This window comes from Macrosteles quadrilineatus, unplaced genomic scaffold, assembly GCF_028750875.1.
Source record: "Macrosteles quadrilineatus isolate MER2022 unplaced genomic scaffold, UCM_ALF_1.0 Scaffold_2__2_contigs__length_208266976, whole genome shotgun sequence".
Classification (NCBI taxonomy): Eukaryota; Metazoa; Arthropoda; class Insecta; order Hemiptera; family Cicadellidae; genus Macrosteles; species Macrosteles quadrilineatus.
Window position 1 is genome coordinate 76,312,538 of NW_026542595.1, and position 14,320 is coordinate 76,326,857.

The 14,320-nt window shown below is 33.8% G+C and overlaps 1 protein-coding gene across 1 annotated transcript in view; it reads left to right on the top strand.

Annotated features, from left to right (window-relative positions):
* The window catches only part of LOC128985610 (head-specific guanylate cyclase), a 100,584-nt gene that overhangs the window by 41,756 nt on the left and 44,508 nt on the right, over positions 1 to 14,320 (top strand). The window contains exons 4-5 of the mRNA XM_054405251.1: positions 13,040 to 13,119; positions 13,865 to 14,034. Of these exons, the coding sequence (XP_054261226.1) occupies positions 13,040 to 13,119; positions 13,865 to 14,034 (250 nt within the window). The remainder of the gene's footprint in view (positions 1 to 13,039; positions 13,120 to 13,864; positions 14,035 to 14,320) is intronic.

Below are 14,320 nucleotides of genomic sequence, written 5' to 3' on the forward strand. Positions count from 1 at the left end.
TAGCTGCAACAGGGAGGGTAAAAAGGTGTTTTTGTAAAATGTAATAATTTAGTATGAAATGAATGCATTTTCCAAATTTGATCAAAATATGTTCATAAACAAGCAAACTACAACAGTTTTCTTTGTCTACATAACAAATAGGAAGAACCAATTTTTACCCCATAAAACCCCTCATAAATCCCTGTTCCCATAGTCCGATCATGCTGGTTCACGAACTCGTTCGAATAGGCGTAGGTTTACAGGTTTGTCCCAATTTTCATCAAAATCGGATGATTTTTGCTCGAGTTCTCGCCACGGACACATATATGAATTTGAACGGATGGTGTTTTTGGTCTCTAGGGGCCTCAAAACGAAAATGTAAATCAGTTCCGGGTCCAGGTCTTACCATGAGTACTACGGTAATAGCTTATTCCCTATAGGGGAAATTCACTAATAAACTAACTAGTGTGTCTTCTGACCGCAAAATTCCACCTGAAAGAAATACCCGTCTTTTAGGATTAAATTGTGGAAAATGGAGACAATCTTTCTTTTTATAATGTTAATAATCTCATGAATAGGTTGGTTGGTAGGATCATGTAATTCACTCTCTTCGGGTTGAAGGTTGGCATTCCATCAATTTTTTATGGGCCCAAGATGAGAGAAAAAACATCTTCTTCCACATCCTCATTCGCTTTTAAGGCTTCCTCAAGGGTAAGAAACAGAGGACCAAGTTTATCTTTGAATATTCTCAGCTGCCTACAGTTTTCTTCTTTATAGCAAGGCAAGGAGTATGTTGACAGTATGTTGTCGATTAAGTTTTTCTTGGTTGATGCTTGGTTTTTTATGGTTGAAAGGTTGATGCTCTGGCCATAACTTTTGTGTAGTAGGAACCCACCATCAATAACATACTGCACTTGACCATGGAAGTGCTTGTTTTCAATGGGGACAGGGGCTTTAGGCCTTTAAAGATTTGATTTGGTTCTTTGTGCAAACCGTTATTATCAAACAACGAGAAAGAGTATGGACCCAGTTCGTAGGACAAGAAGTGTTTTAGTTCTTCATCAGAATTCTTAGCGATGCTGATACGTTGAAACAATGTGTTGGGGTTTACGGGTAAGAATTCTCCACTTTCATCGCGTTATTTACTATGGCAAGTGGCTGGACACGGTCTACTCGTCTGAATTTGACGTTACCAAAGCTAAAGTTATCTACAACTCTTTTAATGTATTTCATCCTTTTTTCTCAATCACTATAGCAGTCAACCCTGTGGCCAGCAACATCCCTGTGCTGAGAAAATAAATGGGGGTTTTGTGGGAACGGGAAATGTTCCAGCAGTCAGTCATACATCTTGGCATAGATTTATCAAGTGTGTTTCAGTTCTTTATCATGAATAAATAGTCCAAATTATCGTAACATGGGTTGTTTCCATGGAAACCCAATGTAAAACCTTTTTAAAACGGTTAGGGTTTATTTTCATTTTTGGTTTTGCTCAGCATGATCGGACTATGGGAACAGGGATTTATGGGGGGTTTTAGGGGGTAAATATTGGTTTTTCCTATTTTTGACCCTATAAACTTAAAATTTAGCAATTTCTTTTCATACCATTTTGTAGAGCTTAAAAAAACAAATAGTTTAGTATATTAAAGCGTTGTTATGCGCCTGGTTACGGAGAAAATTCCAAAAATCTGTAATTTTAAAATGCCTATTATAATTATGGAGACTAAGTAAACTGTTGTAGTTTGCTTGTTTATGAACATATTTTGATCAAATTTGGAAAATGCATTCATTTCATACTAAATTATTACATTTTACAAAAAACACCTTTTTACCCTCCCTGTTGCATCAAACCTAAGTACTCGTTAAACTTTTATTTAAATAGGGAATAAATGTGATATTTCTAAGGAGACATTTTAGTGTAAATCCAATCAGGGAAATGGAAATTCGCTTAGTCTGCAGGTTTGCTGCGGCGGGGGTATTTTTAAGTGTGTTTCAGTTTGTTATCATGAATAAATAGTTAAAATGATCGTAACATTGGTTGTTTCTATGAAAACGTAATGTAAAACGGCGGCATTTAGCAATGTTTTTAATTTTTTGTACTTCTGGCCTTTTTTAAGCTGGGTTTTCCTAGACGCAGAGTCGGCCAGCGGAGAGCGGACAACGGAGAGCGGAATTGAAATTAACATGGCATTCCGCTCCGCTGCTAGGAAAACAGTAACATTAAATTACCTAAGACAAGCTGAGTCCGCTCTCCGTGTTCCTCTCTCGGCTGGCCGACTACGCGCCTAGGAAAACCCGGCTTAAAGCTTGTCTTAGGTAATTTAATGTTACTGTTTTCCTAGCAGCGGAGCGGAATGCCATGTTATTTCAATTCCGCTCTCCGTTGTCCGCTCTCCGCTGGCCGACTCCGCGTCTAGGAAAACCCAGCTTTAGTGTGCTCTATTGGCGAAACGGTTCGTCGTAGAAACAAACATTATATAGGCCACTTGTAGTAAATTTTGTCATCTTTAATTTTACAAAGCAGGATTTTCTCAAAATCCCATACTTTTCGAGATTTGCCCGAAAACCCGAAAAAAGTGCCCAAATTTTAAGGTTTTTCACAAAATAACCAATGTTCCGGGCAAAATATCTGTCAGCAAACCTAATATTCGTGTTCAGCGACCCAAAAAACATAAAGAAAAGTGATGATTAGGACTGTACCTAAACTTTCTGCTAACTTTCCTAATATGCCTAGACTAATATATAAACGTAACATATCCCAAGCTATCTAAGGATGACGAAATTTAATTATGAAAATTGTTTTTAACTGGGCAAATATACCAAGTTGATACAGTTTTGGTAACAAAAATTTACAATTTATGAAATAAAATACATCTTTGGGTTCATCGTAGCAGAAAACCTACGTAAAATTAAGTGGATGTACATTAAATTTTGTTGATATCGTTTTTGATATATAGCTATTTAATAAATAAACTGATCATTTTGACCTTAGAAATTGAGTAATTAGAGTTTAGAAAGAAGCACCTTAAATTGCCTTATCCGCCATGTATGAGCTTCCATACACTGTATAATGTCGCCATATTTGAGTTTACCAAACAACGCAGCTCGACCTAACGACCGTTCAGCAAAACAATGCGGCGTTCAATAATCCATTACCCAGCTGATGCAAAGTACAACACTCCTTTAATCATCACGCGGTCTATAATGGACTTACGAGAACGGAACTTTTTAATACCCAAAGTAATTTAAAATTTACCGCGGAAGCGGAGATCAAATACTGAACCAACCTGGAAACTAGGTTTAAATAGTTTTTACTGATTACGATACTAATAATGTGCATGGTTACAATCGATTCCTGATTCTTAGGTTCTCTACTTATTATAGTTCAGATTTCAATTACTTTTTCAAGACATGAAATATTTTTGTATTCAGTGATATAAATTGGTCATAATATTGCCAAGTATGGGATGTAAAAGGCACCATCGTTTAAAGTGTGCTATAGATAGATCAACATACAACTTAATTTCAAATTAGTTAGTTGTTGGGAGTATGTACGTCATTTTTTAAATGTATTTACGACCATTTCATTAATTTAGCATCAGTAGACAATATCAACAAACACCTTAATTTTACATTATTTGCTCACAACTGGGAGTATGTTGTTTTTAACTTTATTTAAGATCATTTCGATGATTTGGCATGAGTAAAATTATTGTTTTCAAGATATTTGATTGTGCGGAGTCCTTTGTGGAGGAATGCAGTATAATATAGAATTTTTTTTTTTCTAATGCATCAAATACTTTTGTAAAACGTAAAGGATATTAAGTTAAATTCACATAAATGACTGATAGAAAATACCTAGTTTAAAAGAGCATTAAAGTGTTGTTTTTAGACGAGTTAAGGTGAAGCAAGGTCCAATATTGACTAGTCATTTATCCTTTAGCTGTCAAAAACCCTCAGTGACAACCATATCACCCGTATTCACATTTCAAGCAATATTATTCTTTTGTGTACGTTTTCCACAAAACCATCGAGTTTTAAACTTTCAGAAAAAATACTTTAACAGTGACCCTTTTTATACATATTACACTCCGTCCTTATTTTCAGAATATATATGATGGGGTTTCCTATCGAAAGTATTTTAAGTAGGCATGAAAAGCGTTTTTAATCAAATAAATGTAATGACTGTTATTTCGATCACTCACAACGCTGTCAAGCTCAACTAAGTTAGACATAACCAATACGATCGTAGAACATAACTAATTGGACCCCTTACAAATGTAAATAATTCATCAACGACTAAATTAAACGTTGCGATGTATTTTAAGTAAACAGCTTTTTTAAGCATCTTGGATTAAGATACCTGTAGCTTTTTTGAGCAAGGTTTTTCTCTCTCAAGAAAGGTATTACTTGTATCTCTTTGCCATTCCTATATCATTTTAAGAATAGACTTTTTATTCCATTATTCAATATAAATGACTTAAATTAAATGTGTTTTAACATTTGAATATTTTTATATTGCTTCTAATAATTGCTTATTTTATACTTTACATTATTTTCACTGGAATCTAATTTTCGTTATATTTACCAAACTTATACCCCCAAAATTAATCGGTTGACCGTTTTTAAGGACCTTTACTATAACATTTAATAACTGGCATTGCTAAATTTAAAATGAAGAGGAAGTTGATTCTAATAAATTAAATCTCCCATATCCGAAATTATGTGTTTGAAATTATTCCGAACTCCTAATATAAATAGGATAAAGTCGATGTGATTGCACGATGTGGTTGAAAATCCTCGTGTAACTTCGGTAAGGAGAGACTGGAAACTAAGACTCTTATTAGTCGTGATTCTTGCTTTTTTCTTTACAGGACTATTTCCTCTAGGCAGACTTCAAACTTACTAAACATGTAATACATCATACTAATATAAATGTGAAAGTTTCTGTGTTGCTTTGCTTGTTTGTTTGGGGTTCAATCACGCATTAACTACAGAAAGCAGGTGGTATCCATAAGGGGAGCTCTTTCCAGTGACCGGAACGTCAGCCTAGGGGTCCCACAGGGATCCATTCTTGGACCTGTGCTCTTCCTTATTTACATTAATGACCTGGGGACTGAGGGAAGAACTTTGTTCTTCGCCGATGACACAACCCTCATCACAAGTAGTAGTGACTTGGACCAACTGAAAAGTGGAACCCTTGAAATCCTTGACGGAGCTAAAGCTTGGTTCTCTAATAACAAGCTAAAAATAAACAATGACAAGACCCAGGAACTGATATGCAGTCTTAAACATCAGAATCCACAACAACAACCTGTGAAACTGCTTGGGTTTTGGCTGGATGGCAAATTGACTTGGGATAAACACATAGGTGAGTTAGATGCCAGACTTTCTAGAACAGTTTTCCTTCTAAGGAAGCTAAAAAACTTGGTCATTGATACCTACTTAAAATTAGCCTATTATGGCCTCTTCCACAGCCTAATGAGCTACGGTGTCATTGTCTGGGGGCACGCATCGGAAACAAGAACCATTCTGAAAACTCAAAAGGCTGCTATAAGAGCCATAACATCCAGCGCAAGGCATGAACATTGCAAACCACTGTTCCGTGACTTAGGAGTAATGACTGTTTACAGTCAATTTATTTACAATTGTCTGGTGCATGTCAAGGAAAACATAGGCAACCTCAGCTGCAGAAACCAACTTCATGATTACAACACGAGAAGAGGAGAAATTTTAAACATTCCTTTCTGCAGGCTGAGCAAGCAAAAAGACTGCTATCCTGTTCTTGGCATTAGGCTCTACAACCATCTGGACAAGAACATAAAGTTACTCCCTCTCAGGAATTTTAAAAAGAAAGTAGAAGAACTTTAAACTACTAAAGTCACGGCCTCTCTATTCCATTAGTGAATATTTTGTTGAGGAAAGTAATGAATGGATCTCATGACCTACTGCCATGTTAACCTATTCTAAAGTATTAACACTTTAAACTTTTTTTGACGAAATCTATCCAGTCATTACTGGTCAGCGATGGATGTATGGTATAAAGGTATAAAGGTATACTGGTCGGACTGGGCAGAAATTTGGCATGATGGATAGCTCACATTCTCGAATAACACATAGGCATATTCATTTTCTCAAAAATCCTTTTTCACTCTACTCCAGTGGCTCTTTAGTTTCTCATGCTATATTCATATTGCAAAGGAGTTAAATAATTGTGTCAGCTGTTTCAACTAAACGAGTAGGTTCTACGTTATTCCATAGCATTAAAAGTTATGAATTTTACCAACAGGGTGCAGCACTTTTAATGTTTTTTGCATTTATGACACTAGCTTGTTAAGGTGTCAAGGTGGCGCAGTGGTAGAACATTATGGGTATGGTAGATGTGTTATGGCATACCGTAAATTTAAAGGAAACAATTTTCTCAAACCGTGTCCTACCCCATTTCAAACGTAAAGCGCGAGTATAACTACAATAAGCATTTTATACTTCTACACCAATCCCGTACGAAAGACGGGTACTCTGCTAGTATTTAATACATTTATGAAAATATTAGTGGTGTCTTTTAAACTTGTGATGCCTGTCTACATTGGTCTCAAGTATGTGCATGGAACGCATCTAACAAAGAAAGGGGACGATGGTGAGGTATAAGAATTATCAATACTTATCAAATGTTTAGTGACGGCTCGTGACGTGAATACGTCCTACCACTTAAACCACTGACTATGGCCCCCCGTTTTAAACACATTTATATGTATGTTATATATTCTTTATTCAGGCAAAGCATATTATTTAAGGCAGGAAAAAGATTAATTTCGTATTATGTTAGCACCCAAATCTTTTAGAAATCAGTGAAAGATGTTTTGATTCCTACTTTTAAATTGCTGTTATACAGAGTTTGGTCTAATATGATCAATTTGAAATCTAATATGGGTGGATATGCGTATGTTTTTTATTATTTATGTTTTAATAAATATTAAAGATTGTGAACAAATACTGTTTGAACGTTTATTTATAACTAGCAGTTACCCGGTGCGCGTTGCTGCGCCCAGATTAAGTTGTTCACAGAAATAAAGATATTTTAACAGTTTTTTCTATATAAAAAAGTAAATGGAATAGAAAGTAAGTATATTAATTTTCTTGTAAGGCCAAAGGATAAACAATTTTTTTGTCTTTTGATTTGGTGTATAAAAGTATAGATTTTCAGGAGTACCAACTCGTAAGCACGCCACATATAACTGGTCATGTGAAAAACATGCCATTTTCCCAATTTCAAACCGCAATATTCAAAGATTGCCATTGTGCCTTATTGATTGTAATGACAATTGCAAGACGTGCAGAAAATTTTAGTCGCTTAAAATTCGAATGGCAATTCTGAGGAAATCATTGGTATTCTTGGGATCAATACTCCTTTGAACTTTCCATTTACAATGGTTTCTACTATCAAATTTGGAGTCCATTTCTTTATTGTCAGTCTTGTTCCATTACAAAGCTTTAGATGATTCAAGTTTCGTAAAAGTATAATTGGTGATCCTAATTTCACAGTAAGTAAGTGGGATAGCATCCTTGGTGACTCCGTTGAATTAAAAAATTCGACTGTATAGTTTACCGCTTGTACTTCAACTCTTACTGAGTCAATCGATTTGTATTTTATCACAGGCAATTTAAAATGAATTTAATTATTTAGTTTTTGACGTCATCATTTTTGGGAGCCAAAACTGCCCGCTTTGGTTTCGGCCCAACCAAAAAAACTCTGGAGGTAGAAGCCCAACTCCGTAGGTCTTCAGCCGTGCCTCACGTTCCTCGTCGTTTTCAGCTGCTCTTATTTCTGCATTTTGTTTTGATTTGGCCAATTTCCTGCCGATTGACGCTTTTTTCGTGGCATGTGCACAAAAGAAAATGTTGTCAATGAACTATTTCAAGTTGAGTTTGAATAAAAGTTAAAATAAATTCAAGTTACACCATAAAAAAATAATATACCTGCCAGTGTTTACATTTGTTTGTTTACATTAAAACAAAATGACAGTTGAAAGGAACTTTTAAATCATTTTAATTGCGGCTTTTAATTTTGTAAACACTAAATTTCTAAAACCTGACACTACACCCTTGTATGCCCTCTGGGTTGGGGCCCTTTGAACTGATTTGCACCCAACTTCACATAAACCATCCTTGAATAATTCTTAATAATGCCTGAAATTTTCATTACAATCTATAGAGCGGTTTCAGAATCAATTCAGACAAATGGAAACTCGCTTAGTCGGCAGGTTTGCTGCGGCGGGTGTGTTATAGATATACATTACAGATCCAAATACAGAATCCGGCTTACCATTGCACTAACACAATGTTCAGTTTGAGTACAGTAAAACGCCAATATAAAAATTATGAAAATCGTACCATGACATAATAATGTTGTTTTGGCATAACCTTGTCATACTACAACTTTTGATCAAAATCTTAATGTATAAAGTTTAATGTTTATTAGGAATAAAATTATATTCATACATGGAAACAATTACGAAGGTGTAAAGTCCACGCTGTTGCAGAGGTGAGCTAATCCTTTAGAGACGAGGGTTAACTTGTGGTCATTAGAGCACGTCAATCTCTGGAGTTGGACTGACGCGATTCTCACTTCCCCTGAAATTTCAGAGATGAATTATTAAAATGCAACTCCGATTGTATTTTCGCCTCAAGGTTCCGTACACATTCTATTGTGGGTCATGTGGTATTATAAAGGTATTATAGACAACAACAACAACAAAAAATTACAAAACTTATCTGTAAACTTTTATTTAGTGTGTATACAATGTATACCTTTTATACATTGTTCGTAATATATTTATGTTATGTGAATAAAGCTGAATATTAGGAACCATATTGTACCTAAATAGCTAAATCATATTTATATATGTATATATATAATTTAACAAACTCTTATGAACCTCTTGATTTTAATCTAAATGTAATTTTACAGACTGTAATAACACTCGAGGTTGTTTCTAGAGAGAAATATTTTACTACAAACAGAATATTTCATTGTTCATTCATGGCCAGAACAATACGCTGCAAGACATGTGGAAAATAAACAGTTGTACTTTTTTCCCTTATTAAAAGCTCGAGTTCACATTAAAACTGTTATTTACGTTTTGTTTCTCAATAATATATTTAGTTTGGTAGGTTGTACGGAATTGTAATCTTAGGGGGAATATAACTAAACTAAATAATGCTAACTAAATAAATTTATTTTTGAACAGTTATTAGGATTTTTCTATTTGTGTTTTCTAGTTAAATGTCTTTAATAATATTTCGCAAAAACTCATCGAATTTATTCTACACGAATCATTCTCATGGGAATGTGTACTCTTTTCTCATTCTTTAATAAACCTTTTTTGTACTCAACCCGTACGTTCCTTCAATTTCTGTACCAACTTATTTTATCTGATGGGCAGTGACTTTTCATTGCCTATACAACACTGTGCTAGACATGGAAATATGAAAGTTGTAGCAGTAAAGACTTGTCGTAAATACCCCTATTTGACAATGTCCGTCTAGTGAAAAATCTTCTGCTATATAAATAAAAGAAAATACCAACACGTTTCCAAGGCTGTGACAATAAAATTAAAGACACTAACGCTGATATTTTAAAGCCATATTTTAAACGCTTTGTTTGTAAATAGTAACACGAGCAACGGTCAACGGTCTTAGAACTAAATTTTAAAATAAATACCCTAACAATATTTTTATTTCCTGAGGCTTTTCGCCAGCTATGCTTGCATCGTCAGACACATCACAAAAACTGGAATTTAAAAAAATAATTACACTATTGTTAAAATAATAATTACAAAAATATTGGTAAAGTATTCATTTAAAAATTTATTTCTTAGTCCTCTATAAGTTTTATGTTGGATTGTGAACCTGCGTTTTCCTGTCTGATAGGAAGTATCTTATAGAATGACAAACTCTTAAAATTATGCCAAGCAAACACCAATTCGTATAAAAGTAAAGTGATCCTATTGTAGTGTCCCTAGTTGGGTTACTTTTTTTTTGAATGCCCGACAGATGTGCTGGTATTCCTCCAAATGCCAATTGTATTCATACGACTATGTTGTAATGCTACAAATCTTTGTAACGTAATCGTGTAATTCAGTGGTTTTTGAGCTCTTGTGCTGTTGAAGACTCCTGTTTAGGAATCCTGGTTGAGGCTTCTGTAATGATGTAGTTACAATATATAGAATACATACACAACGCCAAAATATCATTTCAGGTTAAGTAAAACATAACAATACATCCAATTATAATTGCTTCATAGCAGAAACCACAACAATAGCCTGCAGGTAATACATTAGTTGTTCTGGCCAACATAAAACAGACTAATTTCCACGCACTAAGCTGCCCGCAATATGGGGTGAAGAATGAAGACATTTATTGGTCGTAAATTCTCACCTCGCCTCCTATTGGTTCTAACAATCAATTACAATAATTAGACTGTTGTATGTTGCAAAAAACAGGAATGATTTGATGGCTTGCCGTTTACAACTACATATATTTAGTCATACTATCTAATCTTTTCAACTTATCAACAATTAAGATGAGGATAGTTTGGTTAGGATTAAAAAAATAAGTAAAATTAGTTAATTGAGTGCATTAGTTGTCTAACAAATATCCAATCGTGCTTATTTTTAAACCTATTTTAATTTATAAAGGGATTCTGCACACCTACAAGAAATTATCTTCCTAACAGTACGCCTAGATTTTTCCTGTGATGCACACAAGCTGAGAAAAAAGGTTTCAAATAAACATGCTTGCCTATTGATATATAGATATTCGAAACTTTAATAAACAAGTTTTAGTACGAGTTTGATTTCAACTTATTATATCCAAGCGACAAATTATTTACATTAATAATGAAAAATTGAAAACGCAACAGTAATAGAAACTAAAATATCGAATAGGCGTAAAGGAAACAAGATACTGATTAACTTGATTTTACCTGTATGTGCGTAATTGTATATTATGTCTGGTACGGACTATATCACCTTATGTAAAGTATCTTTTACATAAAATTACCTTATGAATGAATAGCAATAATATGTGGTATTTCAAAAAAGTTTAAATCTGGGAGTGTTTTATATTATCAATTTCAATGACTTAATTTTACCCCTACATTTTACGTGTCCTGAAATAAATTTTTTTAGTTATTTTTATTGAAATGCTTAAAAAACATCTTAAACTCGTTTACTACAGAGGATAGGTTTAAAAGGTCCGAGAAAGATAAGTAAAATTTTCCTGAATTTCGAAACAATTAAACAGGAGCACGAACAGCTGTTATATTTTATATCGGACCGTTGCGTGGGGGTACAATAGTTAAAGAGGACACATGAGACACATGACTCTCTACGGCGTAAACTTAATGAGTGTAGCACTAGCGTCAACATGAACAGATGATATGCCCATTGTAGAACGAGAAGCAGCTTGTGTGCCCATACAATAATGGGCAACAGCTCCGTTTCTCGTCTGTTTTGCGGTGTCTCATTGTCGCCTAACGATATTGTTACAAGGGTAAGCGGGGTTGTATTATGATTCGTGACAATGTTTCTCAAGTGATTTATCATTCAGTGAGTTGTGATAACGTTACTGTCACCAGCCCTTAGTGAAACAAGTAGCATTTGCTTGTTCAACATGATTCCAATTTGATGTTGAGAAATTATGGTGGGATTTTAGTATAGCTGCTCAGATTAAATTTCTAAAATGTTGATTGATTTAAAAATAGTTACTTTATATTGAAATGCATCGTAAATCATAAAATACATATTTTTACTTATATTTGGTTGAATGGTTTTAGTGTGACGACTACGTTACACTAAAGATTACTTACGGAAACGTATTGATATCTTGTAAAATACGTTTTTTGACGTGGGCAAAGTAAGATTAATTTAACAAACTTTAAGTGATGACCAAAATGTGATTTTGTGTTTAAGTGAGATCATTGAGAAATAATATTTGTTATAATAGTGGTTGCGTTTTATTTTGTTCACCTTTCCATAATTATGTAATTTTATTCGTGTTTATCATATGATGATGGAGGAAGAGAAATGTATAGATATGTAGATGTGTGTGTAGTTGTGGATTATAAATAATACAACTGCAACACATTTCTTTAATTAATTTCCTTTTAATTTACCATTGACCAATCTTTTTTAATATCAAACGTTTGCTCGTTTAACATGATATTAATTAATTATTTACTGTAAAGTGCTGTTTAGTTTTTCATTGTGGAAATTACGTTAAAATTGTAGTTTAGTAAAGTATTAATAGGCATCTTGGACATTCTTCCCTATATTATTAGATTCGTTTACAAAATTATATACATAATTATGTAGTAAGAATTATGTAGCTTTAACATGAAAAGGTATTGTTAAAACAGTATATTACATTGCAAGCATTTGTTGTCACCTTCATTTTTTAATCCACTTAACCAACCCTTTGTGAAACGAATACTGTTTGTTTGCTTACTTTACACGCATTTAATTAAGTGACGGGAAATTGTTGTTCAGTGCTTTTAGTGAGTCGACTACATAAACGATATTTTAATAAATATCAATACCTTTTAGAATTGTTCCCCTTTTATTATTTTACCATACACATTCGTGTTTATAACGTTTGAAGGTTCAGGGTACGCAAAGGTCTGGTTGGAAATAGTGAATCACATTACAAAAGGCTTTGTTAAATTCTGTATTCTTTATTATATGCTATTTGAAAGTAGTACCAAGAAAAACACAGTGAAAAAAAATTATGAGTAAATGTAAAACTGGTCATCTAAATCTGAATGTGGAATGACTTTTTACTTATTACTCTATATTTAATTACGTGATTACAGAATAGTAAGTTTATTTGAAATAAAAACAAGTATATAATGCTTATGTGTCTTAAGAAAGTATCTCACAGGTCCTATTTATATACTTTATCTCAGGAATAATTCACTTTTATATTTCGGGAATATTAAGATATATAATTTATATCTGGTAAACAGCATTAAACAGTTTGAGCTCACGTAGCTTGTGATTTTCAGGAGTCACTTACCACAGGACGTCTCTTGTTCACAGTACCGCTATCTGGAGGACATTGCAGACGCCCTCGCCTACTCCCCTGGTGAGGCAATTGTTTTGAAATTTGTATTTGGTATGTCTTAAGTAATTACAGATTACATCTAACAGTTCAATGGCCAAAAATACAATAATTCGCCATTCATTATTGACAATAGCGCTAAATGAATCTAAATGAATCGCGAGTTTACTGAATCTTGATTTTTTTCAGTTGAATGATTAAAGTATTTATCAAATTTTACACCACTTTGGCAAATCATATGATTTAAATAATTATAATGGTAAAAAAATATAATTTTGTCTTAATTTTTTATTCTATTCTTATGAAATCGATAAAAATGTTGCTCAATTATATAGCACCATCTTTGTTAACTTGTTCTCTTTAGACGTAAAAAATTAAAATTAATATGTTTAAGGTTACAAGTATAACAATGTAAACCATTTTCTTGATTGTGTGTGAATCAATAAGAAGGAAACAACAAAAGACTACAGTATGTTCACTCAAAAAAAAAAAAAAGAAATTGTTACACCAAGATAGCAATAATCACTTCGCTGAAGTTCTTTATCATTATCACTACTAAAAAACCTAGGTGTGTTTTTAAAGCTCAATATAAAAGTAAGATGAGTGTAAAATATAATGCACAGTTTTTCACTGAGATAATTTAATCCTTTATCACCTACAATTTATTTCAAAACTCCGCGGATCAAGGATCGAGGCCCAGTTTTGATCCATCAAAAAAGCTACTATGCTATTTGTAACCATACAGTTCATAAGAGAATTCATATTGCAGATGACTGCCACGAGTTTTTGTCACTACTTGGGGAAGAGCTGATATTTAACTCAGAGGACAGACCGATGATGGACAAGGCATTCCGTAGTCTAGGAGTCACATTTCTGGAGTTTCTCACAACTCTGGACGGCGTCCTGGACGTCCTGCAGGGGCAGACGGAGGACAAACAGGTTGGATAAATAAAATGAAAAAAAAAGAAAAGGAGAAGACCATAACAAATCTCTAAAACGTGTCTGTTGATTGTACCTAATATTTTCCCATCAACATGGTCGTTAAAGACATGTGCGTGAAGATTTTTAAGAAAAACAAGGTGTGATCCCTTTATTGAGTGTACTAGAATAAATGTACTGATATATTTGAAGTGGAAGGATCAGGATAGGATGCCAAGGCATGGCTGATTGGGTTTCACAGTTCGGCTATAGATACTTTTCGTTAGGTAAATCTTAAATGCAACTA